Here is a 24,471-nt window from a genome sequence, read left to right as displayed (position 1 = left end):
TTGAGCTAGATTTTGAGATTTCCCAGAGTAAACTCTGGGTGGGGGGGGAATACAAATCCCAACATTGTTGACTTTGGGGGAGTCCCTAAGATTAAGCCTGGTTCAGGGAAGCCTGGGGTTCTTAACCTGGAGGCCATGAACTTGTTTTGAAAAAGGGACTTCACTAAGTGCATTTCAAATAAAATGGGGGCCCCTGGGCACCCTCTGCATTTCTGGGACAATACGGGGAAGAGATCTGTGGGCTTCCACAGATGACCAAAGGGGCCCATTCCCAAAAGGAAAAGAAGAATCCCAGATGGGAGGCTGCTGGGTGGCTCAGTGGATAGAGAGTCAGGCCTAGAGATGGGAGGTCCTGGGTTCCAATTTCACATCAGACACTTCCTAGCTGGGTGACCCTGGGCAAGTCACTTAAGCCCCATTGCCCAGCCCTTAGTGCTCTTCTGCCCTGGTGTCGATTCCAAGATGGAAGGTAAGCGTTTAACAAAAACTCCCAATGGCAGCCCTGTGAGAAGTGAACAGGTTCACAGGGGTCACAGGGATGCTGTAGTGACTGCCGAGTGATGGAGAAGCATGAGCTACGATTGTGAGAAAACCCATTGGCTGAGTACTAGCATCCTGCGGGAGGAGAGGGAGATATCTTGTCAGAGAGGACGTTGGGGCTCAGACTTGCCCAGGATCCCACAGCCAGTGTGAACAGAGGCAGGACTTGAACTCGAGTTTTCCTAGTTCTGAGGCCAACTCTCTATGCACACTATGTCGCCGTGCCTCCAGGGAGGGAGACCAGATGATTCTGCCCATTCTCCAGATGAGCACCCTGTGATCCCAGGGCTAGAGAGTGGGCAGAGTGGCGTTTGAATGCAGGTCTCTCCCTAGTCCAAGTCGAGTGTTCTTTCTAGAGGAAGAGATGGGTCAGCAGAGCACCAAGCAGGTTCCAGAGGCCATGTTGATAGGCATCAGGAAGAGGGAGAAGACTTTGGGGTCAATGGCTGTGACGAGGCTGCTTCTGGAGTTGGCTTTCATGGCCTGCTTCTCCTCTGGGAGAGACCCAATAGGTGGCCCTCATTTGACAGATGAGGAAATTGAGGCCCTGGGCAGGGAAGAAGAGACTTGTCCAAGGTCTCACATATACCTAGAGATTGATGGAAACTCAGAGATCATCTAATACAATGCCTTGTTTATGGGGCAGCTAAGTGACACAGTGGTTAGGGCTCTGGGCTTAGAGGCAGGAAGATTTGAGTTCAAATCCTGCTTCAGACCCTTCATAGTTCTGTGACTGAGCAAGTCACTTAACCTCTGTCTGCTTCAATTTCCACAACTGTAAAATGGGGTTCATAGCAGCACCCACCTCCAAGGTAGTTGTTGAGATAGTCATTATAGAGGACTACACAGCATGCCTAGCACAAAGCATTAGAGAAATGCCAACTATTATTGTTGTTTTATAGATGAGAAACTGAGAGCCGGGCAGTGGGGAGTAGGGAGTGAGCTGCCCAGGGTCACACAGTCAGAGGCATCAAGAGCAGCATTTGAACCCAGGTCTTCCTCCTGTCCAAGATATCACAGCTAGTGAGCAGTAGGATTTCCACATCCTCCCTTCTGGTGTCTATTTGCTATGTGAGCTGGAGAAAGCACTTCACTTCTCTGGACCTCAGTTTTCCCACCTGTACATTGGGTATAATAATGCCTGAAGAGTCTATAGGAGGGATCCCTAGGCATTTCATGAATTCCACAAAGCTATAGCAATGCCAGCCATTGTGGTTCTGGTTTCAGTATTTCTCCACCATTCTTAAATGGACATTTTCCATCTTCACACAGGGGAGCTTAGAAACCGCCCCGGAATAAATCGCAGCCCTGCTCTTCTGGAATGTTCAGGCTTTGGGCACACCAGTGGGGGAAATGACTGGTTTTTAAGACTTGAAAAATAGCATTGAGGGGTGGCTAGCTGGCCCAGTGGATGGAGAGCCAGGTCCAGAGAAGGGAGGTGACCTCAGACACATCTTAGCTGGGTGACCCTGGGCAAGTCACTCATCCCCCATTATCACCTAGCCTTCTGCCTTGGAACCAATACACAATGTTGATTCTAAGCTTGAAGGTAAGGGGTTAAAAAGTGCTATGGGGCAGCTAGAGAACCAGGCCTGGAGAAGGGAGGTCCCGGGTTCAAATCTGGTCTGAAATGCTTCCTAGCTGTGTGACCCTGGGCAAGGGTCTTCATTTCTCAGGGCCTCAAGGAGGCGACTCTTGGAGACTGAGTTGCAGAGAAGACGGAGGGCCGCGCTCTCTCCCATTCCCACCCCAGGGAGCCCTCTTGCACTGGAAGCATGGGTCCAAGTACCCATAACTCTGTGTTTCCTTCCTTCCATTGCTGCTGTCACTCAGTCAGTGGATGGGGAGCTCCCACTGGGGGGAATTTCTCGCTTTGCAGAGAAGCCAGCGTTTGGGAGAAGATCTGAAATCCAGGGTGCCGGCACGCTTCCTCAGGGAGCTGGGTGGCAGCGATGGGCCAGCCCCTTGGGCTTAGTGACGCCCTGGACTAGTAGAGGGTTGACCTCTGCCCTTTCTCCCTTTGGCCATCCTCCCACCCCGTCCAGGGCCCCTGAGGAAACACCGACCCATTGGCCACCCGGCCACCCTGCGGGGAGATCAAAGACTTCTGGGCTCTGTTGCAGAGAAAGTCAATACCCCTGCAAGGGGAGGAGGGAGGGGGTGGCCTCACCCACACGGCTGCCACCCCAAGCCCGGAGCTAACTAGCCCCCCCTCTCATGACTCATCCTAAAATAAGGAAGGAAGGGGGATAGGCAGTGGGACTGGGAACTGAGCGAGACACAACAGAAGGGAGGCCAGCTCGCCAGGTTCCAGTCGCTGCAGCCCAGCCCAGCAAGGGAGAAGGCAGCAGTGGGCGACGATCACCATGGCGCTCTTCCTGGGGATGGCTCTCCTGGCCCACCTTCCAGGCCTCCTGCACGGTAAGAGCTGGCCCACGGCCCCTTTGGCTCTTGGGCCAGGGGAGCTCCCTTCTCACTGGGCTGGACCGGGTCCTTGGCTGCAAGGGGAGCTGGGCACCGAGTAGCCATCGGGCAACCCTGAAGGAAGGGCCGGGCCTCCCGGGGGTGTGGTCAGGGGCAAAGAGTACCACGTCTGGTGCCAGGAGATAGGACCTCAAGTGCCGTGCCTTCCTGGGCTGGCTGTTCCTCCATCTGCAAAATGGGGAGCGCGCCGGTGGCGCCCGCCTCCAGCGGGCTGCACTAGGGACTGGGCTTTGCCTGTTTGAAGTCTCGACCCTGGAAAGATCCAGAGATGGGCCCAAAGACCTAGCCCGAAAGCTCAACTTGGCTGCTGATTAACTGGGTGACATTGGGCAAGCCCCTTCCCCTCCCTGGGCCTCGGTTTCCCCTTTGGTCAAATAAAGGTTGACCTGCTGTGCTGTGAAGGCTTTGAAGTACCAGAAAAATCTGAGTTCTTGTTATTAAGATTATTAGTCATAGTCAGAGGAGGTGACCACTTGGAGATGGGACTTGGACAAGCAGTGAACTCAGGAAGTGCTGGATTCGAATCCTGCCTTGGCCATTTCCTCGCCATGTGATGCTGGCATGCAAAACCCCTCAGTTCTCTGTTTCCTCCTCCATTAAAAAGAGGGGCTTGGACTCAGTGGCCTCTAAAGATTCCTTCTGGGCCTAAAGCTAGGATCCTTGGAGGAAAATTGGATTGCTTTGGGAACTCCCAGGGGAGCAGGCTCCATCCACTAAAGCAACTGTTGCCTAGGGACGAGAGAGAAAGGGCAATTGGTCCAGGGTCACTCAGTGTCCGGGACTTGAACTCCCGGGTTTTTGCTTGAGAGCTCACTGAGCCTCCCTAAATGCTCTCAGGGCACTCCGAAGGCCTCCCCGCCTCCCCCCCCACCCCCCGTCCCTGCCATGGGAAGCCGTGCCACTGGAGCCTCATGGCTTTAACCATGTATGAGACCCATTAAAAACTGAGCCCCCCCCCCCCTGCCAGGGCTAACATTTGAGGCTGTTATCTGTCACTGACCCAAGAGGTGAGGAGTTCTACAGCCTCGTGGAGGGGCTGGAGACTTCAGCTTGTAGCTTCAGCTCAGCTTTTTAGTATCTACTTGGATTTGAACCAGGTACCTCTGTACCTCAGTTTCCTCATCTGTAAAATTCAAGACTAGCAGGCCTAATTCCAACTGGTGGACCCATAAATTCCCTTCCACATCTGATATTTCAGGTTCTGTGTTCCAATTTGGCGTCCCAAGTTCTATGGTTCCTCCCAGTGTAGCCATTCTCTCTTCATAAATGGGCAATGACTTGGGAGCTGCTGTGGAGGCCACGGGGGCCCCCTGGCTGCTGGAAGAGGGTGAGCAAAGGGGAAGCTGGGTCCACCAAAGACCCATTTCTCCTTTCTACCCCTGCCACGTCCTCTCAATGGGCCATGGAATGAGAGGGATTCCTTCCATTTGACCCCAAGCCTCTTCCCATCATTCTAGTCATCAGCCAGCAATTGTTGGGCCTGGCATTTGCCCCAGACTCTCCCAACAGCAACCTTGTGCCAGGGGGAATGCCAAGATTATTTACATTTTACAATCTGGGCCCAGAGAGGGGCCACACAGCCATCAAGGCCAGGCCAGGCCCTGGCTGGCCTTGAGCCATGTGAGGCCCATCGCTTGTCCTTTGACCTTTTCTTGTTGGTTTTTTGAAATCTGGGACTCCACACCCAGGGCAAAGTGGGAAAGGAGGGATCCCTTGACTGCAGTCCCCTCTCAAGGCCTCTCCCTATCTCTGGAGCTGCCCCTTCTGGCCCTTGTCTAAGCCCACCCATTCTGGGACAAGGGCCTGCTGGGAGCCAGTGATTGATTCTCGGTGGGGGGGGGCGAGGGGGTCTTCAGAATGGGCCCTCCCTGTCTGAGAGATGTCAGTAGCCTCAGAAAGAGTGGGAGGGGCCATGGACGGACTGGGATACCTTTCCAGGATCCCTGGAACCCCACTAGTTGGGTTTGTAAGATTGGTTTAAATTTCAGTTCCATTTCAGTGGGGGCTGGCGATTTGAAGTAAAGAGGCTAGAGAATCCCTCTGGTTCTGCAGATTGTGAGAGCCCATGATCCCTCAGAGATCTAGTCCAGACGTGTCGTTTACAATAGGGAAAAATGAGTCAGACAGAGGGAAAGGGAGTGGCCCAAGGCCACGGTAAGTGACAGAGAGAGCTACCTATTTGAACCCAGGTCAGTTTCCAAACTCACCGCCCTTTACACCCTTCTCCCCCCAGCATAGTTTTGCTAGAAGAGTCCTAGAGCTGAGACGGGCCTTGGAACATAGACTCTCGGATCTGAGGACCCCAGAACCCAGAATAATGGCAGGGCTACTGGTGGCTTTAAAGCACAGGATGTCAGAGCAAGCCAGGACGTTCTAATATCGAATATCAGAGCTGGGAAGGGCCTCAGATTACTGGAGAGTCTCAGGGTCAGTAGGGAACTGAGAACATGGGACCATTGACCTAAGGTTAAGGGCAAGGGAGAGGCAGCAGGCCCGGTGGCTATTTCCCTGAAATGGTTTTGCCCTGCCCACATTTCCAGTACGGTTGGAGACTTTGCTTAACCCTCACAGCCCAGAGCTAGGGAAGGGGCCTGGTTTGGGATCACGGCTCCCCCAGAACATAAACATGAGCTCCTTGAGCACAGGGTGTTCCGTTCTGGGAGGATCCTCTAGCACCTAGGACAGAGGCAGTCATGCTAGTTGCTCAGTAACTGATTGCTGATTGATTGTTTGCTGGAAGTGAGGAAGAGAAGGGTGTGCCAGGGGCAGACACAAGAGGGTACTCTCTCCAGCCATCTTCCTCTTAGTCAGCAAATCTTCATTGAGCACCTACATTGTGCTACCTGAGAAGAGGAGGAAAGAGGAAAGTGCTCTGATGCTTACTGCCTGTGGGGCCTTGGGCAAATCCCTTCTCTCCAGCCTCAGTTTCCCCTTCTGTAAAATCAGGCCTCAGACTAAATGGTATCCAGGGTCCCTTCCAGCCCTAGCTGACACTATGATGTTGGAAGGAGGGAATCCCTAGTGCTTTCACCCTTGTGAGCTCCACACTTTGGAGAGAAGGATGTGCTGGCTTTTCAAATTGTGGGGAAGATGGCTGGAATGGAGGGGAAGGCAGTGATGAGGATGATGGAGAAGAAAAAAACGAAGTTCACTCCAGCTAGATTAGCCCAAGCTCTCCTGCCATTTACCCCTCTCTTAGCCACTCTCTTCAAGTCGGCCACTCCTCGGGGCTTCGAGGCTGATTCTCAGTTCTCTCTAGCAACGACAGAGTAAGTTTTGAGATGGGGAAAGGGAAGAGAGAATGGAGTGGAGAGAATTGGGCAAGTCCCTTAACCCCCATTGCCTAGCTCTTACCACTCTTCTGCCTTGGAACCATGACACAGTATTGATTCTGAGACAAAAGACAGGGATTTAAAAAGGAGAGAAGAGGAGGAAAGGAAAGGAGAAGAAAAGAAACGAGAGGAGAGGAAGGGAGAGGAAATGAAGGGAGAGGAGAGGAAGGGAGAGGAGAGGAAGGGAGAGGAGAGGAAGGAAGAGGAGAGGAAGGGAGAGGAAAGGAAAGGAGAAGAGAGGAAGGGAGATGAGAGGAAGGGAGAGGAGAGGAAAGGAAAGGAGAAGAGAGGAAGGGAGATGAGAGGAAGGGAGAGGAGAAGAAGGGAGAGGAAATGAAGGGAGAGGAAATGAAGGAAGAGGAGAGGAAGGGAGAGGAAAGGAAGGGAGAGGAGAGGAAGGAAGAGGAGAGGAAGGGAGAGGAAAGGAAAGGAGAAGAGAGGAAGGGAGATGAGAGGAAGGGAGAGGAGAAAAAGGGAGAGGAAATGAAGGGAGAGGAGAGGAAGGGAGAGAAGAGGAGAGGAAGAGGAGAGGAAGGGAGAGGAAAGGAAAGGAGAACAGAGGAAGGGAGATGAGAGGAAGGGAGAGGAAAGGAAGGAAGAGGAGAGGAAGGAAGAGGAGAGGAAAGGAAAGGAGAAGAGAGGAAGGGAGATGAGAGGAAGGGAGAGGAGAAGAAGGGAGAGGAAATGAAGGGAGAGGAAATGAAGGAAGAGGAGAGGAAGGGAGAGGAAAGGAAGGGAGAGGAGAGGAAGGAAGAGGAGAGGAAGGGAGAGGAAAGGAAAGGAGAAGAGAGGAAGGGAGATGAGAGGAAGGGAGAGGAGAAAAAGGGAGAGGAAATGAAGGGAGAGGAGAGGAAGGGAGAGGACAGGAAGGGAGAGGAAAGGAAGGGAAAAGAGAGGAAGGGAGAGGAGAGGAAGGGAGAAGAGAGGAAGGGAGAGGAGAGGAAGGGAGAGGAGAGAAAAGGAGAAGAGAGGAAGGGAGATGAGAGGAAGGGAGAGGAGAAGAAGGGAGAGGAAATGAAGGGAGAGGAAATGAAGGAAGAGGAGAGGAAGGGAGAGGAGAGGAAGGGAGAAGAGAGGAAGGGAGAGGAAGAGGATTGGAGAGGAGAGGAAAGCAAAGCAAAGCAATTGGATGGACTAGAAAGAGACTGGGCCCTCTCCCAGCTCTGTCACTAACTGTGTGAGCTGAGGTAGGATCCTCAATTTCCCTACTTGCAAAGTATGTACAATAATACACTACCTACCTCAGAGGGTTGCTGCTGCAACTATGATGCGCTAGAACAATGTTTGGTAGCATTATTATAATTATTTCTATACCCCATTTCCCAGCTGTACCGACCTTGGAAGGACCTGCCAAAATAACTGGCCCCTGGAAAGGGAATCTCAAAATCAACTGCACTTATCAGCCCATGGAAGGTTACACCCAAGTCCTAGTGAAGTGGTTGATACAGCAGGATAGTAACCCTGAAACCACCATCTTCTTGCGAGATTTGTCTGGGGACCACATTCAGCAGGCCAAGTATCGAGGCCGAATACAGGTGAGCAGAGAGGCCCCCGGAGATGTGTCTCTGGAACTGGACACCTTGGAGATGGATGATAGGGGTCGCTATCTGTGCCAAGTCACCTGGAAGATCCCTGATGGTGAATTGAAGGTGACAGAGAGGACCACAGAACTGCAGATCAAAAAACGTGAGTTTGGGACATGGGGAGAAGTCTTGGGATAGAATGTAACACTCAAACTCTAGAGTGGAGGGTCTAAAGTCTCTTCCAGCTATAAAGTTCTATATTCTCTGTTTGAAGGTCCCTCCTAGCACGGCTATTCAGGGTCCTAAGGTCCTTCTCAATTCTAACATTCTGTGCTCTAAGCTCCTGGTGCAACATTCCATGTTCCTGAACCTCTCTCAGCTCTGAAATTTTCTGCTCTAAGAATCCTCGCTGCTCTGACATTCTGTGTTCTATCTAAGGCCCCTCCTGCCTCTGACACTCCCTCTTCTAAGCCCCTCCCAGCATTGCCACTCCCAATTCTGAGGCCCCTCCTACCTCTGACACTCCCTCTTCTAAGCCCCTCCCAGCATTGCCACTCCCTGTTCTGAGGCCCCTCCCAGAACTGACACTCCCTTTTCCGAGGCCCCTCCCAGCATTGACATGCCCTGTTGAGGCCCCTCCCAGCTTTAAAACTCCCTGTACTGAGGCCCCTCCCAGCATTGACACTCCTTGTTCTGAGGCCCCTCCCACCTCTGACACTCCCTGTTCTTAGGCCCCTCCCACCTCTGACACTCCCTGTTCTGAGGCCCCTCCCACCTCTGACACTCCCTGTTCTGAGGCCCCTCCCACCTTTCACATTCTCTGATCTGAAGCCTCTCCCAGCATTGACACTCAGTGTTCTGAGGCCCCTCCCAGCTCCAGCATTCCCTGTTCTGAGGCCCCTCCCAGCACTGACACTCCTTGTATTGAGGCCCCGCCCACCTCTGACACCCTACTGTCCTGAGTCTCTGCCCACCTTTCACATTCTCTGCTCTGAAGACCCTCCCAGCATTGACATTCTATGTCATGAGGCCCCTAACAGGATTGACCCTCCTTGTTCTGAGGCCCCTCCCACCTCTGACACTCCCTGTTCTGAGGCCCCTCCCACCTCTGACACCCCCTGTCCTGAGACTCCACCCACCTTTCACATTCCCTGTTCTGAGGCCCCTCCCAGCACTGACACTACCTGTTCTGAAGCCCCTCCCAGCATTAACACTCCTTGTATTGAGGCCCCGCCCACCTCTGACACTCCCTGTTGTGAGGCCCCTCCCAGCATTGACACTCCCTGCTTTAGGCCCCTCCCTCCATTGACACTCCCTGTCCTGAGGCCCCTCCCAGCATTGACACTCCCTGTCCTGAGGCCCCTCCCAGCATTGACACTCCCTGTCTTAAGGACCCTCCCAGCATTGACACTCCCTGTCCTGAGGCCCCTCCCAGCATTGACACTCCCTGTCCTGAGGCCCCTCCCAGCATTGACACTCCCTGTCTTAAGGACCCTCCCAGCATTGACACTCCCTGTTCTGAAGCCCCTCCCAGCATTGACACTCCCTGTCATGAGGTCCCACCCACCTCTGATACCCCTGTCCTGAGACTCTGCCCACCTCTGACACTCCCTGTTTAAGGCCCCTCCCAGCATTGACACTCCCTGTCATGAGGCCCCTCCCAGCACTGACACTTCCTGTCATGAGGCCCCACCCACCTCTGACACCCCCTGCTCTGAGACTCTGCCCATTTGTGACATTCCCTGCTCTGAAGCCCCTCCCAGCATTGACACTCCCTGTAATGAGGCCCCACCCAACTCTGACACCCCCTGTTCTAAGACTCCACCCACCTTTCAAATTCTTTGCTCTGAGGCCACTCCCCCCTGTTCTGAGGCTCCTCCCACCTATGACACTCCCTGTTCTGAGACTCCGCTCACCTTTCAAATTCTCTGCTCTGAGGCCCCTCCCAGCATTTACACTCCCTGTCATGAGGCCCCGCCCACCTCTCACTCCCCTTGTCCTGATACACTGCCCACCTGTGACTTTCCCTGCTCTGAGGCCCCTTCCAGCATTGACCCCCCCTATTTAAGGCCCCTTCCAACACTCACAGTCCCTGTTAAGTCCCCTCCCAACACTGACACTCCCTGTTAAGGCCCCTCCAAGAATTGAAACTCCCTTTCCGAGGCTCTTCCCAGCATTGACACTCCCTGTCCTGAGGCCCCGCCCACATCTGACACTCCCTGTTTAAGGCCCCTCCCAGCACTGACACTCCTGTCCTGAGGCCCCTCCCAACATTGACCCTCCCTATTTAAGGTCCCTCCCAACACTGACACTCCCTGTTAAGGCCCCTCCCAACAGTGACACTCTCTGTTATGAGGCCCCACCCACCTTTGACACCCCTTTCCTGAGACTCCGCCCACCATTCAAATTCTCTGCTCTGAGGCCCCTCCCCCCTGTTCTGAGGCCCCTCCCAGCTCTGACACTCCCTTTTCAGGCCCCGCCCAGCTCTGACACCCCCTGCATTGAGGCCCCGCCCCATCTACCGGTCTGCATTCCAAGGTCAGAGGTGTCCCTAATGTTCTGCACCATTGCACTCTGGTCTCGGTCTCAGGCTCTGGCTGACCTTCCCTGTTCTAAGATCTCTCCCAGATGGTCCTTGCCCTGACTCTACTTTCTTCATAGCTTTCTTTTTTCCCTTTTCCTCCTGTCTTCCTCCATCCCTTGCTTCTGCCATGCTTCCGTGGCTTTGCTTTTGGCCCACACTCAGCCCCCCAGTCACGCCACCCTAGGCCAGTCACCTCAGGGAGATGGTGCCCCTCTCTCTTCCCTGACCCTTTCCCATTGTCCCTCTGCCAGTTCCAGCCTCGAAGCCCGTAGTGACCACAGGCTCTGGATATGGCTTCAAGGTGCCCCAGGGCATGAGAATCAGCCTTCTGTGCCAGGCCAAAGGCTCTCCACCGATCACCTACAAGTGGTACAAGGGGGAGCCAGATGGCACTCCGACCCAGGTGGCTACCCTCGGCACCCTCCTCTTCAAGCCCGCCGTGCTCTCCGACTCTGGGTCCTACTTCTGCATAGCCAAGGCTCGCGTTGGCCCTGAGCAGTTCAGTGATGTTGTTCAGTTTGTGGTCACAGGTGAGCCTGACTGGGGCCCCTGGGAAACCTGGCTTCTCTCTTGGATCTGCCTTTGCTTGCCCTGGGATTCTGGCAAGTCATCTTGCCCCAACGGCCAAGTGTAGACTTACTTCTCAGGAAAATGGGACTGCCAACACCTTCATGAAAGCCGGAAGCAGAATATGCACAGAAGAGGTGTTGGGGGTCATTCCTTCCGGCAAACAAGCAGCGGAGCACAAAGGAAGACAAAAAGACACAGACCTTCCTGGCCCTCAGGCAGCTTCCATGGGAATGGTTCCATCCAAGCTAGTGGCAGAATCTATTATAGGGAGATGTCACAGACACTGTGGCATTGTGAAAGGGCACTAGATGAAGAGTCCCAACTGAACTTTGAGGTGAAGGGCAAAGAGAGGGCAACACAAGCTGGGGTGTGTCTGCTCTGGCTCCCATACTCCTTCCTGGACCCTTGGCCTCCAGCTGTTGTCCATGGAGTGGGGTGGGGGAAGAGGGGGTGAGGCAGAAAAGAACATGCCCCTAACTGGCCCCCCATCACCTCCCCTGGCAGATCCCTCCAAGAGGCCCACAACAGAGCTCCAGCCTGGGACACTGACAATCAGGACAACCCCCCTGGAAGGTGAGTCCTATGGAGGCCGGGGGGGAAATTCCAAGGATCTCTGGGCAAATATGAGAAGGATGATGGCAACTAGTCAGTCCCTCCTGAGGGCACACTCAGGAATACAGTGGAGGCATCAGAGAGGGCAGTATCAGGGTATGAGGGCTCACTAGACATGTGAGCCTGGGCAACAGTGGATAGAATGCCAGGCCTGGAGTCAAGAAGACTCACCTTCATGAGTTCAAATCTGGCCTCAGATGCTTCTTAGCTGTGTGACCCTGGGCAAGTCACTTAATGCTTTTTGCCTCAGTTTCCCCCCTGTCAAATAAGCTGTAGAAGGAAATGGCAGACCACTCCAGTATCTTTGCCAAGAAAACTCCAAATGGGGTCATCAGGAGTCAGTCCCTACTGAAATAACTGAATGACAATGAACCCGGGCAAGTGGCCTTGTACAACCTCAGTAGCCTCACCTGCAAAATGGGATGCCAAATCATCTCTGAATAATTACTTAAGGGAATTCAGTGAGATGTAAAGGGGCTGTAGAGATGTGAGCTACTTTTATGACTAGTATCTCTGCTCTGATTATTCCTTATCAGACTAAAAGGCATCCATTAGACACAATTCCTTCCCTTGAGGAGCTTGCAATCCGAAGGGAAAGCCGTGCCACTTTGGGCTGGAGCAGAAGGCCTACATTCTGAAGGAAAAGGCCCACATCATTGGAGAAAGGCCAAGATGGGGAGGTGAGGGTTAGGGATGAGGAAGGAGAGGGCAGGAAACAGCTTTCATTTAGTCGGTCAGGCATTGATGTAATATGATCACATCATCTTGGAATTTAGTGAGGAAATTGAGGTCCAGGGAGGGGAAGAGACTTGCCCAAGTGCACGCATTGGCTCCTAGATTTAGGGCTAGAAGAAGGGCCCTCAGAAGCTGGACAACTAGTTCACCCCCCTCGTTTTACAATTTGTGGAACCAACATTCCAACTCTGGCCCTCTAACCAGGGGCAGCTAACTGACACCTGGAATAAACTATTGGCCTTGGAGTCAGAAAGACTTGAGTTCAAATCCTGCCTTACACAGTACTGCCATAGCCCTGAACAAGCATTTAGCTTTTCCATACCTCAGTCTCCTCATCTGCAAATTGGGGATAATAGTAGCACCACCCTGTCAAGGTTGTGGTGAGCATCCAATGAGGTAAAACATATACAGTCCGTTATATACTATAAAATGCTATACTAGTTGCTATTGTCGTTATTGTTATCATTTTTAACCTGCAGGGCCAGGTCTCTTTTGAGCTGTCTCTGCAAGCGAGAGCTAGCTTTGGAGTCCAAAGACCTGGGTTTGCATCCTGGCTCTGCCATACCACCTGTATGACCTTGGGCAAGTCACTTCTCTTCCCTGGGCCTCAGTTTCCTGCTCTATAAAATCAAGGGGTTGGAGAGATGACCCATGAGGGCATTTCCAGCTCTGGATCTGATTACTCTAATATCCCTTCTGACTCAGTGGCCAGAGAAGGTTTCCTGGAGGGGGTAGCATTTGACTTGGGTGGGTCTTGGAGGATGGGTAGGATTTTACCAGGCAGAGATGGGGAAGTGAGCTAAGATCCTGGGTTCCAATGTGGCCTCAGACACTTCCTAGCCAGGTGACCCTGGGCAAGTCCCTTAACCCCATTGTCCAGCCCTTACTGCTCTTCTGCCTTGGTTGGATCTAAGATGAAACGTAAGGAGTTAAAAAAAGAGATGGGGGAATGGAAGATTGAGGACATTCCAGGCAGAGGGACTTGTGTGAGCACAGGCATGGTGGTGGGAGTGGACAGTGTGTTTGCAAGGGATTGGAAGAGAACAGGAAGAGGAAAGCCACTTAAAATCAATTGCGCAGAGAGAGAGAAGAAATCCCAGCTCCAGTTCGGATCCCTGGGAGAGTTTTCCCCAATTAAATCTGATAAAACCTGGGCCCAGGGGGACTAGCTGGGCAGGGGCTAGCCAAGCAAGCAGAGATGCCACATGATCCCAGCCAGAGGAGCAGGGCCAAGAGAAGCAGCCTTGCTGAGCCCCGGCTCCGGCTCCGGCTCCGGCTCCGGGAGAACAGTCTCTGCCATAACGCCGGCTTGTGGAGCCTCCAAAGAATTGTGGGATCGCTCCACTTTGCAGACGTTCAGTGCCTCCCTCTCCGCTTGATTTTGTCGTGGCTCAGTCGTGTCCGACTCTTGGTGACCCCGTTTGGGTTTTCTGGGCAGAGATATTGCAGTGGTTGGCCGTTTCCTTCCCCGGCTCATTTTACAGAGGAGGAAACCAAGGCAAGCAGCATTGAAAGGACTTGCCCCGGGTCTGAGGCTGGATCGAAACCCAGGGCTTCCTGTCTGCGGGCACTGCAGCGCCACCAAGCGGTCTGTTGTTCTTAATGGTTATTCCCAAAGCCTTCAGGCCTTTGAGCCTATTTCTGTTTATGGCCATTAACCTGCCATTAGGGAACAGCTAAGACTTGCAGGAGACTTCAGATCCCCAATGCGAAGTTTCAGCTCCAGCTGTGGGACTTGTGACTGCAGGTGGGTCACTTGAACCTCTTCAGGCCTCAGTTTCCTCACTTGTGAAACAGAGCTTATAATGCTTGCAGTACTCATCTGTAATTCGCAAACTGCAGAATATGTGGCCCATGCCTTCAGCCTTTGCTGCCGTGAAAATGATCCGGTTGCCACAGCGGCAGAGTGAAAAGAACACTGACCTAGGATCAGAGAACTTAAGTTCAGATAGCACTTCTGCAACTCTAGGCAGAAGGCGTGTGACCTTGAGCAAGTCATTTATTTTACTTCTGCTGTGCCTCAGTTTTCTCCTCTATGAAATGAGAGGATTGGGCTAGATAATTCTTCCTTCCTTCCTTCCTTCCTTCCTTCCTTCCTTCCTTCCTTCCTTCCTTCCTTCCTTCCTTCCTTCCTTCCTTCCTTCCTTTCTTCCCTTTCTCTTTTTTTCTCTTTCCTCTTTCTCTCTCTTTTCTTTCTTTTCTTTCCATTTTTCTCTTTCCCTTCCTTCCTTTCTTCCCTTTCTTTTTTCTTTCTCTCTTTCTTCCCTTTTTCTTTCTTTCTTTTTCTTTCTCTCTCTTCTCTTTCCTCTTTCTCTCTTTTCTCTCCCTTTTCTCTTCCCCTTCCTTCCTTTCTTCCCTTTCTCTTTCTTTTTTCTTTCTTTCTCTCTCTCTTCCCTTTCTCTTTCTTTTTTCTCTCTTTTTATTCTTTCATTTTCTCTTTCTTTTCTCTTTTCTCTTTCTTTTTCTCTTTTCCTTCCTTCCTTCCCTTTCTTTCTTTTTCTTTCTTTCTCTCTCTTCTCTTTCCTCTTTCTATCTCTTTCCTCTTTTCTCTCTCTTTCTTTTTCTCTTTTCCTTCCTTATTTCCCTTTTTCTTTTTTTCTCTCTCTCTTTCTTCCCTTTCTCTTTCTTTTTTCTTTCTCTCTTTTTATTCTTTCTTTCTTTTCTCTTTTCTCTCTCCCTTCCTTCCTTTTTTTCTTTTTCTCTCTCTTCATTCTTTCTTTTACTTTTCTCTTTCTTTCTCTCTTTCTTTCTCTCTTTTACATTTCTCTTTCTTTCTTTCCTTCCTTCCTCCCTCCCTTCCTTCCTTTCTTCCAAGAATCTGTACTGAGTATTGGTTCCAAGGCAGAAGAGTGGTAAAGGCTAGGCAGTGGGATCGAGTGACTTGCCCAGGATCATAGCATTAGGAAGTATCTGTCTCCAGGCCTAGCTCTCTAGTCACTGAGCCCCTTGTGGCTCTGTCCTGTGCTTTCTGCTCAGAGATCTGAGACTCTAAGTCCGCTCATGGATTAGGAGGACTTTCCCCTCCCCCTGCGGCATGATCTCTCGATTGCCCGGCGGGTTGGGGTCTGCCCTGACCCTGAGGGTCCCTTCTGCCCTATTGGCACCCTGCATCAGCCCCTCCCTGAAGTCCCCTCTTCTGATTCCCTTGTTTGCGCAGTAATGCATTGGGCTGCCTGGCTACAGGCTGCTGGCGACCCCTGGGGGCCATCAGTGTTGGCTCAGAGAGGGAGAGGCCTGGGGCTGCGTGGGCAGTGAAAGCGTCACTTTGCTTGCTGGGCTCGGCTGCGCACTGACTGACGTCCGAATCCTGATTCTTTGTTACCACAGCAACGCATCGCGCCACCGCAGAGCCGTCACCTAGGCAACCAACGACTGCGGGGGCGGACCATGCTGGGGGCAGCCCGAAAGGGCCAGGTAAAATCAGAACATCTCGCTGCTGTTCCCAGCCTGCCTGCCACCCTCCCTCGGCACTCAGCCAATGGCCTTCAGGCACTGTGGAAACGCACAACTGAGCTCCCTCTCCCTCCCCCACTTCCCGCGTCATTCCTGTCCCCCGCTGGCTTTGGGCACTGGAGGATAGTGGGCAGAGTCCCCTAGTGGTTTGGAACATCACTCCTGCCCTCCCCTTCCTGAAACCTCAATTAGAGCTAGCATCTCTAGAGTGCCCCCTCTGTGCCACACAATGTGCCAAGCACTGTATAGATGTTTGTCTTTGCTCCTCACAGTGACCCTATGGAACAAATACTTTTATTCTCTCCCTTTTATGGAGATCCAGAAAGAGGTGAAGTCCAGGTTCCAAAAAAAGGACTTGCCCAGGGTCACGCAGGGAGGAAGTGTGTGAGGTCACATTTGAACGCAAGTCTTCTTGCATTCTGGCCCTGAGGTGCCAGGACTCTAAGGCCCCTTTCAGCTGGAACTCTGTGGGCTCATCCAAGTGCCTATCAGCCTCCCCCTGGCCAAGGGAGGAGAGGGGCATCAGTGGGTCCCATCTCTTACTGGACCAGAAATCCTCTCCTCCGGTGTTCCCCGTGCCTCTCTGTCAAGATGGGGCCTTGGATTCTTTGGGGTTTGACTTCTGGGATCTAGAGACCAACCTGGAGATGGGTGTGAGCAGCCACTTGTCTGCCCCCATGTTGGGTTTGGCCTTTCAAGCCCCCAGCATGCCCAGTGGTGGTGGGACAACAGGGCTGCCACAGCTGGCATCAGGCCTTGAGCAGTGAAGGTTCCCCCACTTCATCTCCTGACCTGATTCCTTCTTGCTGCAGTGATGCATTCTGGGTCCCCCAGTTTGGCTCCGAGAGGCAGGCTGACCATCTCCCCCACATTCACTGGGCCAGGTAAGGACATGGGCTCTAGCTGCAGCTTCAAAGAACAGGAGAACTGACCTAGCTCCCTACTGCTGTCCCCCTGGCCAGACTGGAAGCTCATCAGAAATGCCAGCCAAAAACCGGGGAGACAGGACCAGGAGAAGAGGGATGGGCAAGAGCCATCCCGATCTGGCCTTTGGGTCCCTGGCCTGGCTGCATTGAGTCATGAACCAGTCACCCAACCAGTGCCTCCTATGGACCAGGCCAACTACTGCCAGGGACCTTTCAGAGGCTCCTGGTTGAGCATGGCTTTTGGGGACTCCCGAGGGGGGCCCTTGAAGCCCAAACATTGAGTCTCTCCCCTCCCCTGATGTCCCCTCTCTCCTCCTCTCCCCCCTCTCCCTGTCTTCCCCTACTCCCTTCCACTAGATCTTTAGGAGCTAGAACAAGTGATATCAAATCGGGCCTGTAGGACTGTGCTCTTGTCTTGAGCCTAAGCCTGTGGCCAGTCAAGGAAAGGAGCAAGTGGGAGAATGGGAAAGTCAGCGGCTGGGCCTTGGGGGGGAGCGGGGCAATGGCCCGTCGCCCCCATCCAGGCATGTTCCCTCTGGTAGGTAGCAGGGGCCTGCCCCTGTATGCCATCATCCTCATCATTCTCTTCTGCACTGTGTTGCTCTTCACCGTGGGCTTCGTGTTCTGCCGGAGGCACACACAACAAGGTGAGTGTGGCTGGCCTTTCCCTTTGGGGGGGTGCGCGAGTGCGCGTGTGCGCGTGAAGCCGTTTCCTTGGACACTTACCTGGATTTTGCAATTCCCGAGCTAGAGGATACCTCAGAGGTGCACTTGATTCCCTCTGTGGCTCCTAGGCTTGACTTGCACACCCAGTGGCCCTCCTAGAGTTGTCAAATCATTTTCAGCCCTTCTCACAGTGAGCCTATGTGGGCTTTTTGGCCTTTTACCCATGAGGAAGTGGAGGCAAACAGGATGAAGCGACTTGCCCAGGGCCAGGGAGCTAGGCAGTGATTGAGATGGGATTTGAATTCAGGTCCTCCTGAAGCTTCCACTCTGGGACAGCTCCAATGGGCAGAAAGTTTTTGCCCAAGTGGGCCTCACTACACCATCGGCCTGATGTAACTGGTTCTGCTCTCTGACGCTGACCTGAAACAAATCCAAGTTCTCTTCCACATGCAGCCCGTTAGATGCTTGAAGAGAGCACCCACATCTGTCCATGTTCGATATCCCTAGTCCTATGAAATCCCTGCATGCCCTCCATCATCCTGATTGCCGTCCTCCTGAAGCCTTCCCCAGGTCACTGGTTCTCTTAAAATGGGCTAGCCAGAACCGAGCCCAGCCCTCAGTCCAGGCCTGTTGAGCAGCTCATTCCCTCACTCTCTCGCTCAATGGTATCCCGTTGGCATCCACACTGGCCCCAGCCTTGGCCCCCCCCCAGAGAAGGCAAAGGCCTAGTTCTGGCACTCACAGCTTGGAGAATGGCCCCGCTGGGAGAATCTTGAGGGTCATCTAGCTCAACCTCCTCATTGTACAATAGAAGAAACTGAGGCTCAGAGAAGGGAATGATTTGCCCAAAGTCATACAGCTAGTAAGTGACGGGCCTGCAGGTATCTCAGGTACAAATCCAAGGCTCTTTCTGCATCGCACCAGGACGTTCTGTCTACTTGGGAGACTAGAGGCCCCCAGGTGAGTTCATTTCGTTAGCAGCAGCATCAGTCTGTGGGAAACAGCCAGTGGGGAAACAAGAGTACTCTGGGAGGTCAGGGAAGGGGAGAAAGCAGTACAGTAGAAGGAATCCCAGTTCTAGGGTTAGGGAGAGAGTGGTACAAAGAGCCCTGGTCAGAATTAGCCTGGAGTTCCATTCTGTCTTTGCCACTTCCTAGCATGGGCAGTTGGGTGGCGCTACAGTGCCGGAGAAAGAAAGGAGTAGTGTCTATTCAGGTCAGCCTTGCTCTATTACACCACCCCAGAGCTCAATAACCTTCCGTGGCTCCTCATTACCCACAGGATAAAGACCAAGCTCATCAGTCTGCTGTTCAAGTCCTACCACACTCTGGTCCTTTCTTTTCCAAACTTCCAATCTAATTACATTTCTAGCGGTGGTTCTAGGATGGTCCGCCATTAGGAAAATCATTTTTAATAACCCGATCTACAGGAAAAGCCTGTGACTAGATACAACAACACTCATTTATGTTAAAAACCCTAAAATGGCTAAGAATGTAGGGGAAATCCCCATTTTATTATGGAATCTTTTATGCATAATGTTCTATAACCAGATGCTAACATATTACTAACCATTTGATAATAGTATACTAGTATGATGTGAGATAGCATAAAAGGTATTCTCTAATATTATATGTTCTGAAACATTCTATGATATTGTGCTAACATTCTACACCAGAAGATATCTTCTGTGAACATGTTATGTATTACAAAATGTACATCATACCATACAAATATATTCTACAGTATATTCGGTAACATTATAATGATACCATCTCATAAAATATATTCTCCAATATATACATTAGCCCTTATATAATGCCTGCTATGTGCCAGGCCCTGTGCCAAGCACTTTACAAATATTCTCTCATCCAACCACCCTGAGGTAGGCATGATTACTGTTCCATTTTTCAAGTTTAGGACACTGAGGGAGATAAACAATGTGTTCAAAAGTATATGGTTAAGTCAACAGCTGGGAGCATGTGTAATGGTAAAACAGCGAAAGTCTTTCCAGTAAGCCCAGGGGTAAAGCAAGGAGGCCTTACTTCTCCTCAACACTAGTTCCAAGACCATCTAGCTAGTCTACCCTCCTCTCCTTTTACAGAGGAAGAAACTGAGGCCAAGAGAAGCTGCCCCAAACCAAATGGGGAGTAAGTGACAGAGCAGAAACTCTGACTCCAAAGTCAGGATTCTTCCCACTGAATTATGGGACAGAAAAATGAAAGACATCTCCATCAGTAAAGAGGAAACAAGGATCAAAATTTGTTTTCAATCTACTCCCCTATATTATATATTATGTCACCTATCTGTGCTCCAGTCAGACTGGCCTCCACCCATAGATGCTCCCTACTGCTTTCTCCTCTTGGAACACCTTCCCCTTCTCTCTGTGGTTTCAGATTCTCTCCATGCATGAATCAGGCCCAAATCCTTCCCTCCTCACTCAGTTTCCCTGACCACCCCAGTGTTCCTTCCCTCCTCTGACTTTCCTAAAGCATACCGCTTTTCATCATGGCCTTCTCCCACTCAACCATGGCCAGTGACTCCCCAAAGAGTTTTCTCTTTCTCCTGGTACAACCTAAGGCACCCTGAATGTTTGAGTTGGCAGCACTGTTGGAGAATCAGGGGCCTCTGGCATTGGCATTTTCCCTTCTAGAATAAAGAGCGGCTGTTTGGGGCCAGTTCTTTGCTAGTTCAAGGCCTGACGTGTTTCAAAGTTAGTGCGTATGTGTAGGGTGTTTTGCAAGTACCGTACTTCCAACTCCGTGTGAGCTGGGAGAACACAATTGCTATTAGCCACGCTTCTTTATGGATTTTCGTTTTGTGGCAATAACAGAACATTGCCAACTTTGTGGCCCTCCTCGTGCCACTTGCCTATGCCTTTGAGACCCAGGCTAAAGAGGGAAGGAGCAAGTCCCGACTCCAGACATTCCGGGCCCTCCAGGGAGGAGCCCTTCCTGCCTTTCGCATTTCTCTCTTCCTCTGTCCCTTCAGATGCCCTCTGCTAAGGCTTGGCCTCGATGCTCACTCATTGGCTTCTGGGACTTCTGGTGTAATATGTTGTTTAAGCCTCCTATATACAAGCCTTCGATTTTCTTGTGGGTGCGTCTTACTTCTCGGACCAGGCCGGGCGCTCTCTAAGAGCACAGACTGGGTTCCATCTTTCTGTTGAGAGGCGATGGCCCAAGAGAAGGCCTCTTTCCTGCTCCCCTTGCTGCCCCCTTTGATTTGCTCCTCTTGAAAGCTCCTAATTTGGCTTCTGCCTCCTAGAGTTCTGCCTACTGGGAACTTATCGATCCCAAATTGTAGCGGCTTCCTCAGGAAAAAGTGGCTTCTAGTTGGCCCCAGTGGGGAGAATTAGGAGCAATGAGGGCATGTGCACACCAAGGCTTGATGGGTCAAGTCAAGTCAAGTCAAGAAGCACTAGGTAGCTGTTTACAAGACAAGCCTTATAACAACTCGAGGGGTCCAAATGTGGAATGCGCTACCTTGGAAAGAAGAGAGTTCCCCATCACTAGAGGTGTTTAAGTGGGGGCTCCAATGCTGTGGAGGCCACTAGAGAGTCTCTGAGGAATTCTTAGTCATAGAATTTTAGACCCAGAGGTGTCCTTAAAGGCGATTTGGGGCAATGACCATGTTGTGGAGGCCAATGACTTGCCCAAGGTCTATAGTAATGGGTGACAGAGCCCCAGTCTGCTGCATACTTGTCCCAAGAAGATACAAAGAGGTGATGGGGTCCTCAACTGACTGTTAAGGTAGGAATAGGCCCTATAGGCAGATGCCATTGGATCAGGGCTCAGGTTTACCCCACCCATTGGCTACTGCTCTTTGGGTCCAGATCCAGGGCTCCTGGCAGCTTTTGCTCAATCTGTCTGGCTCCTGGTTTATTGGGAAGCACCTAGGCAGGGGCTATTCACTGTGGGTCCCTCCTCAGGGACAACCAAGGCCAGAGAAGATGTGGGGCAGAGCTCCCCATGTAGAGACTAGAGTAGGCATGAGCAGAGTTGGCCTGGCCTGTCCAGACCGTGGTCCTTGGGGCATCTAGCCTGCTATAATAATGAGGAGGACGTAGCTTTGTGTTACAGTGGGTAGAGGACCAGGGCCTAGACTCAGGAAGACTTGAGTTCAAATCTGGTCTCAGACACTTCCAACTGGGTGGCCCTGTACAAGTCACTTACCCAGTTGCCTCAGTTTCCTCCTCTGTAAAATTATCTGGAGAAGGAAATGGCAAAGCACTCCAGTATCTCTGCCAAGGAAACCCCAAATGGGGTCAAGGACAGTTAGACATGACTGAAAAATCACAGAACAACAACAAATAGTAATAATAGCCTATGTTTCTCTGGTTCATTGCCTGTTATTTACAGGACACCTGATATTTAGCTGAGCCACGTGAGGCAAGCAGTACCACAGTGATTATTCCTGGTTTAGAGGAGGAAAACTCGGGCTTAGAGGAGAGTGACTTGTTCAAGGTCACCTCACTGAGACAGACTATCAGAGTGAGAAGGGGACCAGCTTTAGAGGAAGACACCATGCCACTCTCTAGCCTCATGACCTCAGACAAGTCCCATTCCTTCTCAAAACCTCTTTCCCCATCTGCAAAATGGGCAGAGTCATGCTCAAATGTGGGGGAAGTACTTTGTAAAGGTCACAGGTTCTAGAAATTCAGAAATGGCAGTGCTGGGCTGGGCAGGGGAGCTCCTAGGCTCCGATTTTCCCCTTCTTCCTTGTCCTCCCAAGGGAGCACCTCATCCCCTCCTCACTCAGGAGGCTGTCCTTGAACCCTGACAGAAGCTACCCTCCTCCCACAGCCCAAAAGTTGTCCTGGGTCTTGCCCATGCCTGGCAGCTGTGGCTGGCTAGTCGAGATGCCCAGGCCTGTCCCCGGGTGCTCCATCTTGACCTTTTGTCTTCTTTTGCAGATCATGCCTATGAAGTAGCCAGGTAAGGTTCCTCCCCCCCCCCCGCCCCCCTCCCTCACCTGTCTTGTAGACAGACATTAGGGCAGACCCATTTTAGCCTGGAAGGGACTCAAGAGATGGTTTAGTGGGTTGGCCTCATTTTGTGGAGACAGAAACCATGGACAGTTGAGACGTGAGAAGACCAAGAGTGGAACCCAGGCCTTCCAGTTTCCCTTCTGAGGCCAAGGAAACAGCTCTACCTTGGGCAGCTTCATTCATTCATTCATTCATTCATTCACTCACTCAATCGTTCATTTACTCATTCAGTACCTAATATGTGCCAGCCATGCTTGGCACTTGAGATACAGACGAAAACATAGTAGGCCCTTCCATCAAGATGCTCATATACTATTGAGGGGAATGAGACGAATTTGGACAAAATCCATAAAAAATCATTCCCAAGGTGGGACAGAGCCCAGGACATGGTATTTAAGATGAACCTTGAAAGAAGCTAGAGATTCTGTAAGGGAGAAATTCGGAGGTGGGCATTGTAGAGGTCTTACAAAGACATGGCAGTGGGCAGCCTAGGTGGCTCAGCAGATAGTCAGGAGGTCCTGGGTTCAGATCTGGCCCCTGACACTTCCTACCCATGTGACCTTGGACAAGTCACTCAACCTCCATCATTTAGCCCTCCTCACTCTTCTGCCTTGGAACCCATATATGGTATTGATTCTAAGATGGAAGGGGAGGGTTAAAAAGGGAGGGAGGGCAGCTGGGTGGTTCAGTGGATATGGAGCCAGGCCTAGAGATGGGAGGTCCTGAGTTCCAATCTGGTCTCAGACACTTCCTAGCTGTGTGACCCTGGGCAAGTCACTTAATCCCAATTACCTAGCCCTTGCCACTCTACTGCCTTATTAGTGTTGATTCTAAGACAGAAGGTAAGGGTTTAAGAAAAAAATTTTAAAAGGCAAGGAGGGGAAAGGGCAGGGCAGGAAGATCCTGGGTCCCATTCTTATCCCTCCCCAGCTCTCTAGACCCCTTCTACTCCATTCCTTTCCCCATCTTGGGTGTCATTGGTTACAGAATGAGTACAGGAGATGTACCCAGGGTCTCCATCTACTCTGGGGTCCCAGCAGAGACAGCATCTGAGGCCAGGGCCCCTGAGAATGAATACCAGGATGAACATACCTCGAACCAGGACTATCACATCATTACCCAGGCCAACAGTGACTACGCACGGCTGCTGTGTGGGAGCAGCTCAGCTGAATATGAGATACAAGAGAATGGAAAAACCAGCTGCTGAGGAAAATGGGACTGGGTGGGGAGCCAGGGGTCCTGCCACTGACTTGGTTTGGCCTGCCTTCCCTTCCTCCTTCTCAGAGATAGGAAGGGTCCTCTCCAGCCCATTGCTGTCTATATCCCTGTCACGTCTCATCCCATCCCCTCTCATCCCTTCTCCTCCAATCCCATCCATTCCCATCCGCTGACACAGATCCATTGGTTCCTAGCCAATGGCACCTGGCCTATCATAAGTGCCAGCTTTGTTCCCAGGCTGGGGCCTCCCAGCCTTCCCATGCTGACAGTGTAAAGAAGCCCCAGTACCAGATTTGCCAAGCCAGGGGACTAGCTATAAAGAAGGCCTCTTCTTTGTGCCTAAAGGAAAGGCTATTGAATTGCAACAACCAGGGCACTGGTCAGACATGGGCCATGCCACCTTGCTATAAGCCCCATGCCTACCACATTGTTGACACTCAATAAAGGTTTGCTAATGAGAGTGATAACAGCCCAGTAGATCTGTCCCATTGGTCTCTCGGGTGGAATATACTGCTTCCCTTCTTCCTCTATGTGATCTCGGGAATGTGGGCACTTCCTCCACTGGTGTGGATTGCAACCCCTCCATGCCTGTCAACACTAGGCAAATCGGGTCCATGATTTTCCATGAATCTTGCAAGGAAGATCCACTTTCACCTGGCTCTTTGGACAGCACCCAGACACTCATTCAGCATTTGCTGTCCTCCATCACTTCATGATCATGACCGCCTCACCTTTTTTCCCACAATCCCCTATTTCCTGGATGTTATCTTACACATATGCCACTTTTTGCTTCAAAGGCATCATTGGTGATATTGCTGCCTGCCATGCTTGTCAAGCCTTT

At 51.8% G+C, this 24,471-nt stretch overlaps 1 protein-coding gene across 6 annotated transcripts; it reads left to right on the top strand.

The window, feature by feature from the left end:
* The first annotated feature begins 2,650 nt into the window (after window positions 1–2,650).
* Window positions 2,651–24,097, top strand: VSIG4 (V-set and immunoglobulin domain containing 4). Of its 6 annotated transcripts, none has more exons than XM_056809333.1 (9): window positions 2,655–2,961; window positions 7,683–8,042; window positions 10,715–10,993; window positions 11,538–11,606; window positions 15,708–15,794; window positions 16,646–16,717; window positions 17,306–17,406; window positions 22,338–22,359; window positions 23,400–23,536. In XM_056809333.1, exons 1-8 carry the CDS (start codon window positions 2,907–2,909, stop codon window positions 22,353–22,355), a joined length of 1,041 nt encoding a protein of 346 aa, XP_056665311.1. In that variant the 5' UTR covers window positions 2,655–2,906; the 3' UTR covers window positions 22,356–22,359; window positions 23,400–23,536. The 6 variants fall into 6 exon arrangements, with proteins under 6 accessions (XP_056665310.1, XP_056665309.1, XP_056665311.1 ...); XM_007506952.2 differs by having other exon boundaries at window positions 2,659–2,961; window positions 17,302–17,406; window positions 23,400–24,097; XM_056809332.1 differs by lacking the exons at window positions 22,338–22,359; window positions 23,400–23,536 and adding an exon at window positions 22,228–22,313 and having other exon boundaries at window positions 2,651–2,961.
* The last annotated feature ends 374 nt before the right edge of the window (window positions 24,098–24,471 follow it).

This window comes from Monodelphis domestica, chromosome X (genome assembly GCF_027887165.1).
Source record: "Monodelphis domestica isolate mMonDom1 chromosome X, mMonDom1.pri, whole genome shotgun sequence".
NCBI lineage: Eukaryota > Metazoa > Chordata > Mammalia > Didelphimorphia > Didelphidae > Monodelphis > Monodelphis domestica.
Note: the sequence above shows the minus strand (reverse complement) of the source record. Positions and strands in the feature narration are given on the sequence as shown.